The sequence below is a fragment of the Coffea eugenioides genome, chromosome 2, assembly GCF_003713205.1.
Source record: "Coffea eugenioides isolate CCC68of chromosome 2, Ceug_1.0, whole genome shotgun sequence".
Taxonomy (NCBI): Eukaryota; Viridiplantae; Streptophyta; class Magnoliopsida; order Gentianales; family Rubiaceae; genus Coffea; species Coffea eugenioides.
In genome coordinates, this window is record NC_040036.1 from 77,590,051 (window position 1) to 77,608,707 (window position 18,657).

Sequence of the window (18,657 nt, forward strand, 5' to 3'; positions counted from 1 at the left end):
CAAGATAGCTGATGACTCAATATGTTAAAGGGCAAAAATTCCATTTGGTCCTTAAACTTTAATGATTTCATACTATTAACTCTATAACTATTAGTAGTATCTTTTTAACCCTTAAATTGTTAAAAAGTATACTTGTAACCTTTCCCTTAATTTGAGGTGTTAAATCAACTATTTTACCCATGAAGAAAAGAATGGAAGTACTTCTACGTAAATTGCCTGCCACCGCATCTTCTTAGAAAGTATCAAAACATTTCCCACCTCCATCATGAACACATCAAGAAATTGAGTGTTCTAGTCTTCTTGGTCCCATCCGAGAGAAAACCAGCAAGATTTTTGGACTAGCATCAATCTGATACAAGTTCATCGAGAATGTGAAAGATAATCTGATATGCTCAAGTAAGAGGCCACGGCCACCTATGACTACTGATTCTTTTTTGGATGGTATAACGAAGCAGGTTTCCGTATGGTGATTAAATATGAACTGAGTAATTCAATACTCAGTCAAGTTTAACTTGGTTATAGCTAGTTCCACATTATTTTTGTCAACTAGAGTTTGTTAATTTCATAAACTTAACAATTAAATCCCACTCCTCCTCTATTGAAAAAAAAAAAAGAAAAATGTTCGTAATTTGATGAGAACACGTTTGCATCGCGTGCAAATGAGATCCTGTTAGATGAGTTGAGGTCAAACGCGACCAATACTCACCTATAACACAAGAAAAAAAAAAAAAAGAAGGGACTTTGTCCCTTGAGGTCACTCCAATGCCTAAAACACTATTTTGATTAAAGTGAGGTCGGGAATGCAAGATTGCATACCTCATAGGTTGACAAAAGTATTTATAGTAGTGAAATTGGGGACGAAATGATAAGATCTATACTCTGACTTCATAGAGTAGAGTAAAGTATAGTAGTCATGACAGAAGTAGACATAAACAATAGGATGATTGGTTGTCACATCAATCATCTTAAATATCAATCATCCCTCAATAATAAAACGAGACTCTTGTATTATTCAATATGCTAAGGAAAAAGTAAAATGAAATCATGCTTTAACATGATATTGTTCAATTGTATTTGGCTAATTAGGTATCTTATATAGGTTGGTGTTCTAAGCATTATCTTATAGACTAGATTGACTAGTATTTTAAGACCTCGTTTAGAGTTGCGATGACTTATAAAAAAATATTTCTGATACAAGTTATTTTAATAAATGTGCTTTCAAATTACCAAAGTTAGCATACTTAAATTACAGGAAATTAATTACCAAACACTTTAAAAATACTTTTAGTGATTAAATTCTTTTTTTTTTTTTTTTTTTTTTTTTGTAAACGCACCACAACTCAAATGGGACTTAAGTAATATCATAGACAATATCACTTATAAATATAAAAAGTTTTTCTATCCACAATTTGATCGAGTGAGATTTGAAAAATTCGTGTAGAAGTTAACGATTGATTCAGTTAGTGCAACGTGTCTTCAATCAAGGGGCGAGATCTTATGTATGTAGGTGTGAAAATTCCTAAAATTTAGAAATTGAGAGATAAAATAATGATAAATTTAAGAAAATTAATAGTAATGATAAATGTGTAATTTTCAAAATTACAAATGCGTTAAATTTTCTATTTTCTCATAGAGTACTCCATATGGTTAGTAGTAACGTATTTGAAAGGGGATTGGATTAAGTGATAAAATGGAAGAATTTATAAAAATGGAGTTTCCGGATCCAAACTTTCTCCCGCTCATAAATAAAAATAGAAAGTCGTAATGGTAAGGTACTTTACTTGTATTTATGTGAATGGTCAGTCAAACAGTCAGAAGATGGAAATGGGGAAATTGTGCTTAAAAATTCCGGGTCCGTTTGGATTGGTGTTTTTGAGCCTGTTTTTGAAAAACTGTTTTTCACATTCCAAATGCTACAGTAAATGTGTATTTCAAAAACAACTTCAAAAACACCATATCCAAACAATATATCAAAAACAACTCCAAATATATTTCAATTATGCATATTTAATTTGTATATTTTAATAAGTATATTTCAATTTGTATATTTCAATTATGTATTTTAACATGTATATTTCAATTATATTTTAATATATTTTAATTATATATTTTAATATGTATATTTCAATTATGTATTTTAATATGTATATTCAATTATGTATATTATATATATATATATTATATTAATATAAATATATTTATTTCAATTATGTATAATATTATATATATTATGTCAATTGAAATAAATATTATATATTTATATAAATACATTTATTTATATATAAATTTATAAATATATTTATGCAATTTTGTTTTATAATATATATTAATATGCATATTTCAATTATGTATATTATATATAAATTATATTAATATTAATGTATATTATATATATTATACATTTCTAATATTATATATTTATACATACATATCATAAATATTTTATTTTATTTAAAATATATTTTTATATATTTATAATATATTTACATAAATATTATATGTTATATAAATTATATATAATATAATATATAATATATTATACATTTATATAAATGTACATTTATACATAATATATAAATATTTATGTATATTTATAATATACATTTATATTATGTATTATATATTATATAATACATTTATAATACATTTATACATTTATATTAATATACATAATATTAATTTTACATTTATACATCATATTAATACATGTATACATTTATATTAATTATATTATTACATTTCAACATAATATTAAAACATATTTATAATATATTAATTTATACATTTATATAATATTCATTTATAATTTATACATTTTTAATAATATACACTAATACATTTAAATATACATTTATAATGTATTACATATAATATAATACATTTATACATTTATATTAATATACATAATATTAATTTTACATTTATAAATAATATTAATACATATATACATTTATATTAATTATATAAATACATTTCTACATAGTATTAATATATATTTATAATATATTAATTTATACATTTATAATAATATACACTTATAATTTATAATATATTTATAATATTCATTTATAATTTATACATTTATAATAATATACACTTATACATTTATAAATATATTTATATTATGTATTATATAGAATATAGTACATTTATATATTTTTATATGAATATGTAAATATATTTATTTATAAATATACATATATGTATTATAAATGCATAAATGTATATTTATATGAAAATTATAATTTATAATTTATACATTTATAATAATATACATTTATACATTTGTAAATATAAATTTATTATAAATGCATAAATGTATATTTATATAAAAATATAAAAATTATAATATTCTAAAAATATTCAAAAATATGTTTCAAAAATACCTCTAAAAATAATCCAAAAAAATCTACAGTAAAAGTTTTTCATATAGTTTTTGAAAAACAACCCCAAAAACAACTAATCCAAACGGACTTGTTTTTCAGATTCGAAATGCTACAGTGGTGTTTTTGAAAAACAACCCCAAAAACAGCTAATCACGGAGCCTCCATTATTTACATTCTGATGGAAATGGGGAAAATCAGCTGATTCACATTTCACTATCCTTCCTTAAAATTTAATTCCAAAGAACAGGAGATATCAGCCGGTGGTATGAACTTCCAAGCTGAGCACACCTAACTCCAATTCTCAAATCATCATCACCGTCCGATCAACCCCCTCTTTCTCTTCTCTTCTCTTCTATTCTAGGGCTTTCTAATTTCATTTTCATTTCTCAAACCTACGCTCAGTGATCGGAAAACGCCAGAGAGGAGGATGTCAACGGCCAGAGCCGCCGGCGAAAATAATAATAATAATAATTCAAATGAGAGCGGAAGCGGAGTGGATACGACGCCGTTGCTGCGCGACCAGATCTTCCGTAGCCGCCCGTTCCTTCGGAGGCCGCCCAGTCTGCGAGGGGCAGCTCGCTTCTTGCGTCGGGCGAGCAGCCGGCGGATGCTGCGGGAGCCGTCCATGAGGGTTCGTGAAGCTGCGGCGGAGCAAATTGAGGAGAGGCAGAGCGATTGGGCCTACTCCAAGCCGATAGTGATTCTGGACTTGGTATGGAACGTCGCCTTCGTGATTGTGTCGATTTCGGTGCTGATTCTCAGCCGCTATGAGAAGCCGTCGATGCCGTTGAGGCTCTGGGTGGTGGGATATGCTTTGCAGTGTTTGCTTCATATGGTTTGTGTGTGCGTCGAGTATAAGAAGCGGAGTCAGCAGCGGTATTTTATGGGTGAGTCGAGCTGGAGAAGCGGTGGGAGTAGTAATCGTGGTGATGGAATGTGGAATAGCGGGAATTCGAGTTCCGGGAGTGATGACGGGGATTATAGTTCTGATAGGAGGCATAGCGATGAGGAAACCAGGTAAGGTTTCAATTAAGGGAAAAAAAAATCCCCCCGTTAACAGAATGCACAGTAGATTTTGGAATTAATGTAGGGTTTCCCCCATTTCGTAGATCTTCATGAAGTTTTTCAGTTTCAAAAATATGTGAAATTTGAGAACTTTTGTTAGATGTGTTGACAGAGGAAGGGATGCACTTCCGGAAATGTGGTAGGATGTGTGATAATGTCAGCTTTACTAATCTTGGGTGTTGAACTAGGAGTTTTGGAGAGGATAGTGTATCGTATTGGTATTAAAGTGCTAAAACCTAGTAACTTGTGCTGAAATTTCAGCTTCGAGTGTATGTCTTTGTGGAGGAGTATGTAGGAGAGTGTCCATCATATTGAAAGGTCAAGTTTTTGAACATTTTTTTTAACTTCTGTGAACAAAGACCATTGGTTACTAAAGGAAAGTTAATTAAGAAAATGTGGAATTGATGGGACTGGAGTATTCTGGGCCTTTGTAGTTGCCAGATATTAGATTCAACTGGTAATCCTTAAGAAATGCTTTTAAGTATCATATTGATGCTCAATATTTTCATTAGAGTTCAATTTTACCATTTGCCTGGGCATCAGAAGCTAAGTGTGCATAGAGAAAATTAGTGTAATCTAGGTTCACTGTTTAATGATGCTCTACAATTTTTGTCTGTGTGAAAAGTTTCATTGAAGGATGTTGTATATGAACCTGAATGATCTTGTCCAAGTGATTCTTGTATTAGGGCATGTTCTTTATCTAGGAACTAAAATCAGAAGATTTTTGCAATGATTAAAATTGAAATTTTTATATATTTGAACCTTTTAGAGTCAATTTTTATTTTCAAGCTCAGTTTTTAAGCGAATGTTGCAACATAATCAACACGTAGGGATGAAATGGAGACTAGTTCATTTGGCATTTGGTGGCTCACATATTTAGGGATTGACGACAGATTGAGAGACAAAAGCATAAAGGTTCAACACTCTTGTCATTCAAGGTTACCTTGAGAATGAAGAAGTATGGAAATTTGTTGTAATGATGTTTCTTGCAGCTAATATTTAACCTTTGAAAGTTGTTTTCATCTTCAATTGCTATATATCATTTTTCATGAAGAGATGCATTTCTGTGATTTTCTAATCCATCAGATCCCTGAATGAGCTGCCCCTCGGGGTGCAGCTCACCTGGTTGTGTCGTCTGTCTTTACAGCATCGACCACGGTTCGAATCTCCCCGAATTAACGTGCTGGGCATCCTAAGGGGCGGGGCTCTGCTCAGCCGCAGGAGATTAGTTTGGGTGATTTCAGGATACCCCTGTGTCTACCAAAAAAAAAAAAAAGATCCCTGAATGAGCTGGTCACACATAGGAAAAAACATTTCACACCTCCAATACAATGAGCAATGTTTTTTTTTTTTAAAATAACACTAGTATGCTTAAAACTTAAGACTTAAAGAGGGAAGCCACTTATTTCTACCTTTTAGCATAACAATCTGTGACTTTTATTTGTTGCAGTGTTGCTAAGCATTTGGAGTCTGCAAATACAATGTTCTCATTTATTTGGTGGATCATAGGATTCTACTGGGTATCTGCTGGTGGCCCTAATTTGACTCATGATGCACCTCAACTTTACTGGTCTGGCCAAGCACATACTCTTCTGATGCAGCCATTACTTATTTAATATATTCTTTCCTAATGTATCATCGATCAATTTTTTTCTTTTTCTCCACAGGCTTTGCATTACCTTTTTGGCATTCGATGTATTCTTTGTTGTTATCTGCGTTGCTGTGGCATGTGTCATTGGAATTGCAGTTTGTTGCTGTCTGCCCTGTATTATTGCAATCTTGTATGCTGTGGCAGATCAGGTAGTTCATGTTTCAGAATGTTTATGCTAGTCTGATTACTTGTTGAGCATGACATGGAGGATTTCTTTATATTTTTTCCCCTTATTTTCCAACAGCATGTTCTTTCACTCTGATCCATAGATCAAACCTAGAGTTGATGGTAAAGAACCTTAAATAAGTTCAATGTGATAGCTAAAGTTTCAAGTTACAAAATTTTTGTTCTTCTTTTTGTTTAAGCAGATATGAATCTGCATCCCTCTCTGCCACAGTGTTCTCCTTTTGGATGGAGGACTGAACTTCTTCCTACCTCTCTTATATATGAGTATGGGTGAACCTTTGCATGTGATATAACAGGATCAAACAGTTTGTTACTTGAGAATTTTGGCTGTGTATTCAAAAGTGAATACCTTTTAATGACTTCATTTGCACTTCAAGCTTAGTACTCTGTGTGGTTATCAGAATGGCTCTCTGACTAGGTTTCAAAAAGATTGACTTATTGTGTTCATAAGTTAGTCATCTTTCTGTAACGAAGTTATATATATATATATATATGTATCTTCCATAAATCAGCAGTTGAGTGTGCATAATGCAGGAAGGAGCAACCAAAGAAGACATTGAACGACTCCCAAAATACAAATTCCGGAGATTTGGTGATTCTGAGAAACAAAATGGCGAGATTCAAGAATCATTTGGAGGAATAATGACTGAATGTGATACTTCTACACCAGTTGAGCATGTTCTTCCGCTGGAAGATGCTGTATGTTGTTCTGTTCTTTGTCCTATTTTTCTATTTAAGATGAAAATTTTGATGACTTGGAACTGTATCATATTGCTGCTCCCATTAGTTGCATGTAAAACAGAGGAGAGTTGGAGTTTAGTTTATCTGGGATTACACAACAGAGAGATAGTATATTCTTTTGCAGTTTGAAGCTGGCCGGGATTGGGTGGGTGAATGGTTTCGTTGGGGAGGAAGAGATGGAATTGGATTTCATTTTGACTATGAGATTGTTTATTAATTTAGCTGTAGCCTTTAGCTGGGTCCGTTTCTTGAAAGTGATTCATGTGCTGAGCAATTTGAAATGGGTTAAAGTGTTTTTCCATATTACAAGCAAATTTTCTTTTCTCAGCTAATGCTGTGGTAAATTGCAGGAATGTTGCATTTGCCTTTGTACATACGATGATGGAACTGAACTGCGTGAACTTCCTTGCCGTCATCATTTTCACAGTGCCTGCATAGAGAAATGGTTGTACATTAACGCCACCTGTCCTCTATGCAAGCTCAATATTCTGAAGAATGGCAACCTGAGCGGTAGTGAAGAAGCATGATCTAGATACATCAGCGGTTGCTTCTCATTTTGCACGTGTAAATGAGTGCTGACATCTTTTGGAGCTAATGCTTCTTATGTATTGCATTGTAACTGCATGTTGTATTTGTGCTTGTTTTGGTATGTATGCTTATTTTGATGTGCTTAATGTATAGGGGATCCATTACTTGTGGACGAACTCAGTTGTAGTGCTGGTACAGAGATGAGAGCGCTATCCTATGTTCTTTTCTCTTCATCGTCCTCTTCCCCTTGTTAATGGCAAAATTCCTAATTGTCTAGTTGCCTTTTTAACTTCTTTATGGAATATTCCTTTTTTTCTTTTTATTATTGTGACTAAAACCTTGCACCAGCTTGATGTGTGAGCGCCAATGGTGCAAACAGCGAGACAGATATTGAGCCGACTGCAATGGGCTTTTAGTTGTTGGGTAGGTGGTAAAATAGTTATCTTCTATACTTGACGGGAGAGGTAGTTAGGTTTACTGATTTATTAACTATAGAATGCAAAGTGATTTATTTGATTTTTTAACATCCCAAAAGACAAAAATAAATAAATAAATAAATAAATAAAAACCATTGGTCTTCTGTCTCTCTTGGAATTTAGCAGGATAACTCCTAAACTCCCACTTCTCCGTTGCGAAAAGGAGGGAGACTAGGCCAGTTAAAAGGGAAGGAAAACATTAACGCCTTTCAAAGTGCATTTTTCGTTCCATCGTCCAAGGAAAATTTTCGATTTTCTAAATTAGCATACAAACTACCAGATGCATGCTCAGGAGTGCTTACCTTTGCCTTCTCCATCCTCTTTATACTTCTCACAGCATCATTTTTCAATACCATACCTCGGATTATTATACTATCACGCAGACGACCACCGAAGAGCTTTGCAACTCTGACATTGTGCACATTAAAGTTCGCCGGGTTCTTTGGGCAAACTTGGATGAATGCCTGTGTTGCAAATACATCACACAATTCATGACAAGGGAAGAATCGCAACCGAGGCACTAACAACAGCAGAGTTAGCAATATTTACCTGAGCAACAATACGGCATAAAATATCCTCTTGACCAAAATGTTTGCTAGCAACAGCAGCTTTCATGCGAGAAATAACTTGAGCAATATCCAAACCTGCTTCAACCAATTCCTCTAGTACTTGGGTTGTCTGAAACAGAATGGTAATTGGTTTCACTCAGCGAATTAAAAGAAAAAAAGAAAAAAAAAGTGCTGAAGGCAGTAAAGAGTCAAAAACAAAAATGGCGGCAGGGGAAGGAAACCTTGTTAATGGCGTAAATAGTGATGGCCGTAGAGGTGTCAAAATGGGTGATTTGGTTGGGTTTGGGTTGGTTAAAATAGATAATGAGTATGAGTGAGTCAACTCATTTATACCCATTTAATTAGATGAGTATAAATGGATAAGTCAAAAAATAAATTGGATAACCCAATAACCCATTTATTTTAACTTTTTGTAAACTCATTTAAATTCATTTTTGCAAACTAAGTTATCACTTTCTACCACTCTTTGCACCCATCATTAGTTTTAAATATTTACTTATAATGCTCAATAAGACTAATTACCAATTTTTTTCCCATCCACACTCTATGTCGCAAAATTAGATACTATTTAATAATTAAACAATAAGAATATAAAAATTTGAACTAAGTACTATAAAAGTTAACAAAAAAAGTTAATCTAAAAATTTTGAACCATAGCATTTTTTCATGAGTAAATTTAAAATTTCATTTTGAAAAGATAGGAAAAGAGGCTAAAACTTGTCATAAATTGGTGATGCTGAAAAATAAGCAAGTTAACAAATTAAGATAAAATAAAATGATAAGATAAAATCAACAAATAATAATAATAATGAAATAAAAGTAATTAACATCATGACAAAATAAAGAATCTGAAAAAAAAATGGGTGGGGAAGAGAGAAGGTTTGGGGGAAAACAATTCTAAATGAATTAATTGAATTTGATGGGTTACCTAATAATACTCATTTAATAAATGGGTATTATTGGGTAACCCATTATATCCATACACAAATATTTAAGATACCCATATCCATCTATTCGAGCGCCGGTATGGATAATTTTAGTTAAATGGGTTTGTTTGCCACCTATAGTAATGGGCTCCAGAACCATTCGGATGAGGTTCTCAACATTTTGGAGGAGCTCCCTAGCAAAAGAGACGCACAAGTTAGCATCGACACCAAATTCCTCTTGTTGGGCCTTGCCAGCAAGAACCAAGAAAATAGCAGCAAGGTGCTGAACTTCGAGCTTGTTGCCAATGGTGGCAGCATCATTTGTAACAAAAAGCTTGTCGAGATGGTTGATAACCAGCTTATCCATAGCTTGGGGGAGGGGGTGGGGGGCGGTGAGAAGGAGATTGGAAAGGATTATGCACAGATCCCAAATGAAATATACAATAGCATTTCTTTGCTAAATACTACTAATTCCTAATGCAAAGGTCCCTTCTCTAATTTAAGAAACAAAAAATGCAAGGAAAAGGAAAAACTGATTTGATAGCTAGAATCCCTTTCTTAATTATTATACCTTTTTATCTATTTTATCCATTATCATACATTATTAACGTATTTTATAAAATCATTATCCTGCAATAACAAAATATTTTACCTTCAAATTCGAAGAAAACTCTCCCCTTCGCCTATTCTTCTTCTTCTTCTTCTTTAACTTCCAAAAAAAGCCTCTTCTCTCCCTCTCCAGGTTCTCCCTTCTCTTCCTCTTCTTCTTCTTCCTCTTCATCTTTCCCTTCAGCCTTTTCTGTGAGACGGTCATATTTATTCGGTCTATTGTTTGTAATAAAGTCCGTATAGTCCTTCCAGTTTTTGAAGCCCTTGGCCACCTATGACTACTGATTCTTTTTTTGATGGCATAACAAAGCAGGTTTCCGTATGGTGATTAAATATGAACTAAGTAATTCAATACTAAGTTTAACTTGGTTATAGCTAGTTCCACATTATTTTTGTCAACTAGCTTTTGTTAATTTCATAAACTTAACAAATAAATCCCATGACTCATCTATTGAAAAAATAAAAAAAAATGTTCGTAATTTGATGAGAACATGTTTGCATCGCATGCAAACAGATCTTGCTGGACGAGTCGAGGTCAAATGCGATCAATACTTACCTCTAATACGAAAAAAAAGGAGAACGGGACTTTGTCCCCTGAGATTGCTCCAATGCCTAAATCACTATTTTGATTAAAATGAGATCGGGAATGCAAGGTTGCATACCTCATAGGTTGACAAATGACTAGTATTTATACTAGTGAAACTGGGGACGAAATGATAAGGTCTATTGGTATGGTGTGACTTCATAGAGTAAAGTATAGTAGCCGTGTCAGAAGTAAACTTGAATCATAGGATGGTTAGTTGTCACATCAATCATGTTAAATGTCAATCATCCCTCAATAATAAATCGAGACTCCTATATTATTCAACATGCTAAGGAAAAAGTAAAATGAAATCATGCTTTAACATGATATTGTTCAATTGTATTTGGCTAATTAGGTATCTTATATAGGATGGTGTTCTAAGCATTATCTTATAGACTAGACTGATTAGTATTCTAAGACCTCATTTAGAATTGCAGTGACTTATAAAGAAGCATTTCTGATACAAGTTATTTTAATCAAAGTGTTTTCAAATTACCAAAGTTAGGCTACTTAAATTACAGGAAATTAATTACCAAATACTTTAAAAATACTTTTAGTGCTTAAAATTTTTTCTTTTTCTTTTGGTAAACGCACCACAACCCAAATGAGACTTAAGTAATATCATAGACAATATAACTTATAAATATAAATAGTTTTTCTATCCACATTTTGATCGAGTGAGATTTGAAAAATTCGTTTTGAAAAATTCGTGTAGAACTTAATGATTGATTCAATTAGTGTAACGTGTCTTCAATCAAGGGGTGAGATCCTATGTACGTAGTTGTGAAAATTCCTAAAATTTATAAAATCAAGAGATAAAATCATGATAAATTTAAGAAAATTAATATTAATGATAATGTGTAATGTTCAAAATTACAAATTCTTCGTTAATTTTTCTATTTTCTCATAGAGTACTCCATATGGTTAGTAGTAACATATTTGAAAGGGGATTGGATAAGGTGATAAAACAGAAGAAATTATAAAAAAGGAGTTTCCGGTCCAAACTTTCTCCCGCTCGTAAATAAAAATAAAAAGTAGTAGTGGTAAGGTACTTTACTTGTATTTATGTGAATGGTCAGTCAAACAGTCAGAAGATGAAAATGGGGAAATTAGACAGCTTAAAAATTCCATTTTAGTTTTACATTCTGCTATTTGGTCCGAACAGGAAAATGGGATGATTCACATTTCACAATTTAATCCCAAAAAATAGATTACATCAACAGAACAGAAGAGATATCAACTGGTGGTCTAAACTTCCGAGCTGAGCACTACAAGGAAAAGGAAAAACTGATTTGATACTTGGAATCATTTCCTTAATTAATCTATTTTATCCATTATCATACATTATTAACGTATTTTATAAGAACATTATCCAGGAATAACAAAATATTTTACCTTCAAATTCGAAGAAAACTCTCTCCTTCACATGTTTTTCTTCTTCTTTCTCTTCTTCTTCTTTAACGTCCAAAAAAAGCTTTTCCTCTCCCTCTCCAGGCTCTCCCTTCTCCTCTTCCTCTTCTTTTTCCTCTTCATCTTTCCCTTCAGCCCTTTCTGTGAGACGGTTATATTTGTTTGGTCTATTGTTTGTAACAAAGTCCGCATAGTCCTTCTAGTTTCTGAAGCCCTTGGCAGTCGCTCTTCTTATGTTCGCACATTAATTCGGCTGAGCGAAAATGGCTCCCGCATATGCACCAAACCAAATCCTTCTCTCTAATCTCGTGCACATCCTTATAATGTTTATCCAATTGGTTAGGAGTTTTGAAATATCTTCTGCATTTGTCTTCTCTGCACTTGCAGAGTTTAAGTAAAAATCGGACTCTCTTACGTTTCAAATGATGGGTTGGTCTTTTGGAAATGGTTTGGAAGAAAAAGTTCTTAAGAAACGCCACAATTTGATTTGATTTCAAGAATGATTTAAAAGTTCATGTCCTAACTTTAGATTTAAAGATAGGGAATGAATGCAACATCACAAGTATTAACTGAAATCCTAAGGGGAGAAGTGAAACCAAAAGTTGAGCCATATTGGTAACTAAAAAGCTAAAGGAAGGACCGAGTTAAACTAAAAGTTGATCTAATAAATGAAACTTGATAGCTCAACATTTACCAATAATTACCTAATATATTGATACCTCATATAAAAATTCAGAAATAAAAATAAAACATTTTATCCTATCTTCCTCAAGGTTTGAGTTATAATGATCAATAAAGTAAGTTGTAACAAGATGAAGATATGCAGCATTCTCTGGCAGTAAATCCTTTCATTAGATACTCTCCAGCACCACTAACACAACAACCAACTATAAAAGGTGCTCCAAAAGGTCCTTTTGAGAATGCCTAATAACCAGAACCATACATCGTTGCCAATCCAATTCGTCCACTAACTTGTCATACATTTTTTGGGCTAACATTCTAGATGATAAAATCTGGTGTGACACCTAAAATAAAAACTTTGTTATCTAAAAGTTATAGCAAATCTAAAGCCACTAGGAGGAACAACGAGATTGTCGCACCTTATTTTTTGAAAAAATAAAATTACGGGTTGTAAAAATGAATGTTTGATTAATTTTGAGTAAAAATGAATTTTTAATTTTTTAGAGAATAAATAAATAAATGGGGCTAAAATGGGACTTTAAAAAAGTGCGACGATTTTTTGGCCCAAGATAAAAGTTTAAAAACGATTTTTTAAGAAAAAATAGAAGTCGCCATTTGGTATTGAATTTAGGTGTACAAAGTCACTAAAAACGAATCTCAAATAAAAAAGTAGAGAAAATCCTTTTTAAACGACTCCAAGTCTTTGAAAATCAAGAGAAAAGGGCTCGGGAGTCACGGTTGAAGAAAGGGAAGGCAAGAATAAAATTCAAAATACCCTTTCAACCTAGCCAAGACTAGTTGCGTGATTTAGTCGAAATTTTTTTTTAGTTTAACCTGTAAAACTTATCACATTTGGATGTTACTACATGGATCCATAACCTAGACCTAATGTATATCAGGAGGGTCGAAATATCTCTTCAAAGTTTGATTGGTGCGAATCACATTAATTGTGATGCCAAAGAGTGACTCTTTGAAGAAGTCATGAATATGCAAAATATGAGACTCGAAAAAAAGAAAATAATAATGTACAAATATACATGACCTAAATGAATGAATGCATCATAATGGATGCGGGGAACTAAGATTCGTGACTAAAATTTTTCTTTTTATAGAGGAGATATGAGCGTGCTAAGGCTAAGAAGCCATACTCGTCCATATCCCATATTTAAAAGGTACTTCCTAATCTAATCAAGCAAATGTACTAATATGTTTCTAACTTTCCTTAAATGAAATGCAAGTCTAATGACATATTTCACACATAGGGATAAGAGATATACAAATAGAGGAAATATCATGCAAATGGTAAAGATCCTAAAAAAAGTAGAAAATATGCATGAAATGTAGTGATTGCCACACAAACATGATCTAGCGCGTGAACAGTCCCTAATAGTCTAACATTGGACTAGCCCATATCTATAAGTTCTCACTGGCGTTGGACTAGTGAGAAGTTGGGGAGAAAGACCACAATTAGCGTTGGACTAGCGTGATGATGTCATGCATTTATCATAATCAAATAAATCATATAAAACATAATAAAAGTAAGTAAACACATGAATCACATAGAGCACATAGCACATAAACATGATATCTAGATGCAACGACCCTAAGAAAGCGAGTAAACATGTAAACACACAAGCATACAACACACAAGCAAATAAAAGCAAATAGAGACCTAACTATTACATTTGAGGTCCTAACTACAATCTAAAGGGGGTAAAAAATAAAATAATAATCTAACTATTACAATTTGACATTTAATTACCTCTCAAATAATCATCCAAATTAGATTTATAAAACTTAAAATAATATAAGTAAATAGATAAATAAATAAATAAAATGCTCAAACTATGCAATTACACATAAAACACGTAGGAGCACATAGAATATTTTAAATAATAAAAGAAAATATCTCCCCTTGAAGTAGTAGCTAATTGGGTTTGGATTCACCCTATTTAAAGCTCCAAAAATCAACAAAGTAGTCAATGTACCAATTAATTAACAAATAAAATCAATAATATGTAAAGAAATGAAAATAATCATGAAATTGAACAATTAAAACATTTAAATAAAAGTAAACAACCTATATTCAAGAATTAAAAACAAGCAGAACCCTAATTGAACCAATTATAAAAGTTTTAGGGATCAAATTATTATTATTACAAATATTAGGGGGCGAAATCAAAGCAAAATAAAGCTCTCAAAAACTAATAAAGCTCTCAAAAACTAATTAAGCCCTAATTGTCTTCTAAAACTAGAAAATAACTTACTTAAAACATGGTTAAAACATGAGAAGATGATTGAGTTTCAAAAGGGTAAAATTGATCGATTGTCCATATCTTTTGGGCCATAGTAGAATTGAGCAAAAATCTAGGGGTCAGAATGCAATATTTTATAATTTTCCCATGCAAGTATTGAAGAAGAGTTTTCGCAACTCCTGATGCTTTGAGACTTCAGCAACCTCATGCGGCAAATTTTTGACAACAATCTCAAACCAGAATCCAATCTCAAGGTCTCATTAAGTCCCATAAGTTTATCATCTAAATACCTTATTATACATACAAGAGAAAGGAAAATCTAGAATGAGAAAAGTTTGCAAATTCCAGGTTTCCGGCTACTCTTATTCAATCACAAGAAAATCAGCCGCAAGTTTAAACAACATCCATGGATTCATCAACTAACATAGGAGCTTCAACCCAACAACATAACAATCACGAAATTAATGACTCAAGACCCCCATCTTCTTTTCCTTCTTAGGTTTGCAAGCAGAAAAAGAAACAGACAGCTTTTATTTATATATTTCTTTGCAAAACCCTGAAAACGTGACTTAAATCATGAACTGTAAAACGTGTAGAGATAGATAAAAACAATATGGATGGCATTTACATCAACTTTCCAGTGTTTTCGTCTCTTAATAAGATGCATCAGACCCAATAACACACATAAGGCAAGTGCAAAGAAAAAACTCATGAAGAAATAATCTGACAAGGTCCCTGTTTAATGGGTTTAACTCTTTTGCATGTGGATTGCAGCAATCAAAGGAAGGATTAAGAGTTACTTTTGATGTTTGAAGATGCAAAATACAGGCACGAAATCCCAGGAAAATGAGATTCGAAGCTAGAATCTAGAAGTCAAAACCCTTGTTGCAGAAATTTCAGCAATGGCTAGGTCAGCACTTTGGGTCGTGATTTGAGAGGGTTGGAGACGTTTTCACTCGATGATTTCTGAATGAAAGTTGTTCCTGGATATCCAGAGAAGGTGTAGAAAAAAAAAACCTCCTCAAAATAAGCACTATCAAGACCAGAAATGAGCAAGAAAGAGGGCTGATTCGTCAGCCTGGTGATGACAAATTTTGCAGCAGCTTTTCTTCTTTTTCTTTTACTCAATCTTCCCTCTCTTTTTCTTTCTTTTTTCTTGTCCCAAACTCTCTGTTCTCTCCCAGATTCTTCCCCAGATTTCTCCCTTTCTTTCTTTTCTTTTTTCCTTTTTTTCTCTCCTCTCTTGCTTCTTCCCAAAACCCTCTTCCTCTTTCTTTTCTTTTTCAGTTTCTCTGGTTTTTCCTCTCTATCTCCCCGCAATCTCCCACTCCCTTTCTTGCTCTCTTTTTCTTGTTTTCTCCTCTTTTTTTTCAGCCGTCACCCTCTCTCTAATCTCTCCTCCCTTCTCTTAGTTCTTTCTTTCTTTTTCCTTTTTTTTCCCTTCTTGCCCGAAGCTTCCTTCTCCCAGATTTTCCTCTTGGTTCTAGATTTTTCCCAATCCAACACTTGTCCTTGCCACCTAATCTAGCAAGTGTTGTGGTGTGCAAAAAGACAAAAACACATGGCTAATGTTCCCTTCAACCACTTAGCTATCTTGCATGCATTCCACATATTTTTATTTTATTTTATTTTATTTTTCAAAACAAATTTAAGGTAAACAAAAAATGTTAAATTCCTATTTGGGATTGCCTTGCAAATTTTCATTTTATTTTGAAGAAATTGAATTTGAAAAGATAAAACAAATTTTTGTGAGAATTTTCTTTTTTCGGAAATTTAATGAAAAAAATGTTTGTTTTGTTGATTATTTTTTAAAAGAAGATGAACCTAATTCAAAAAGATAGCTGACTATCATTTTGCGAACTTTGATAAAAATAAAATTAAATCAAATTAAAAATTAAATCAAATTAAATTAAAATTTTGGTGTCTACAGAGATAAGCAATTACATCAAATTATTGGTGACATGAAGCTCATATTTATTAATTGTTACGTTCTTTTCATTTTGAACTCGTTTGAATTGTAATTTTTTTTGAGTTTTTTTAGAAAAATATATTGCAACGATGCGAAAACACACAATCCCAACAAGGCCTTTATTTAAACCTGAAACCTGCTCGTAGAAAAAGAGCTATTAATAAAAAGTGTGAAATCCTCAAAAGACTAAGCATACTATGAGAGTTAATCAAAGAACTGCCTCCTAATTTCCTGCTCACGCTAACCGGAACACATTTATCCTGGGAATTCTTCCACACAGGACAACAATCTAATAAACTTAACTGGACTTTGACTAATCTTCAGAATAATATGAGCTTAAAGCTCCCGGAGGCATAGATGATTGAAACTGGACTTTGATTTTTTATCCCCATAATAAAAAGATTGTGGTTATAATGAAAGTTGCATGTGTCTAAGTGTAACCGCTACCACTTAAGAGGATCCAGATGCTATGTATCCTCCAGAATCAACATATATAACTCCAACAGTGTCCATAACACTACCCTCTTCTAGTGCACCATGTTTAGAAAATTGAGCTCCAACTTGCTTTCCGTTCAAATGATCAATGGATTGATTAAGGCTCTACTAATGGAACAAGAATTCAAATTCAATCACCAAACAAGCAGCTTAGATAGCCACAACATTTGACAACAAATATTTTTAGCTTTAAGATTCTATCTTTCTCCACGGGCTGCAGAGGTAGGAGGGGAGCAATTAGCCAATACCGATCATAAACCCAAAGGATAGGGAGAATCGGTTCTTGACTCGTCACCTAAGAGTTGGCTAAATACGAAGGCACAAATTGCATCATCCTGCCAATGCTAAAAAAAATACATAAAATATTCGTTTTGCACAAAGATTGGACACATTTTTTTTTCAGGAGAGAGAACTAGTAAAAACCATGGCAAAATTTCAAATGTTGGTAAGAAAGAAGCTTCTTGCCATTAAACAAAGACAAAAGACATAGGGATTCTTTATAGCATGTAACTCAGATTGTCTATTTAATGGAAACTTTTAAAAGACAAAAGATAAAGAAGGATAAAGATAAGTTATACATCACATTCCTCAGATAATGAAGGATGAGATGAAGCTCCCTAAAAGTTAACCACAATCCATCCTTCACCAAGTAATCCTATGAAACTTGTAGCCATGCCCAGGTATATTCATCGACAACTACACAAGTGTAACTGATCTGACAGCAGTCTCTTCAGAGATACCAATGAGTTTTCAGGAAACATCATCAACAATGCTGGCCTCATCAAGCCTCCTTCTAAACTCTTCCCATTGCAAATTTGCTTTTTCTATTATCAGCCACTATATGCATAATATAAAAAAAACTATAACACCCTTATCCAAGCATGGTATACAAAAACTCATACTACAAGAACTAAAACCATTATACAGTCACAAAACAAGAAATCACCTCTTCAGCCTCTGTTACTATTGGCAAGACAATGCCCTTTGACTTTGACCATGTTCATGCTCTACCAACCAAAAACCAAAGAGATTTCATATCTAAATACGTTCAAAGGTATGATATAGACATACACGGGGTTTATTCGACCAAGCAATGATGAACCTGAGGTCTGCTTCTTTGCCAACAG

At 32.8% G+C, this 18,657-nt stretch overlaps 2 protein-coding genes across 2 annotated transcripts; one reads left to right on the plus strand and one right to left on the minus strand.

Moving 5' to 3' along the window:
* The first annotated feature begins 3,591 nt into the window (after positions 1 to 3,591).
* On the plus strand, positions 3,592 to 7,840 carry LOC113760697 (E3 ubiquitin-protein ligase At1g63170-like). The gene is made up of 5 exons (XM_027303374.1): positions 3,592 to 4,403; positions 5,902 to 6,021; positions 6,119 to 6,251; positions 6,823 to 6,987; positions 7,380 to 7,840. The coding sequence occupies exons 1-5, from the start codon at positions 3,814 to 3,816 to the stop codon at positions 7,554 to 7,556; spliced, it is 1,185 nt and encodes a 394-aa protein (XP_027159175.1). The 5' UTR covers positions 3,592 to 3,813; the 3' UTR covers positions 7,557 to 7,840.
* A 402-nt stretch (positions 7,841 to 8,242) lies between these two features.
* Positions 8,243 to 9,895, minus strand: LOC113760329 (T-complex protein 1 subunit theta-like). Its single transcript, XM_027302883.1, has 3 exons — positions 9,686 to 9,895; positions 8,583 to 8,711; positions 8,243 to 8,497 (listed from the first exon to the last, which is right to left on the minus strand). Exons 1-3 carry the CDS (start codon positions 9,893 to 9,895, stop codon positions 8,243 to 8,245), a joined length of 594 nt encoding a protein of 197 aa, XP_027158684.1.
* Between the last annotated feature and the right edge of the window lie 8,762 nt (positions 9,896 to 18,657).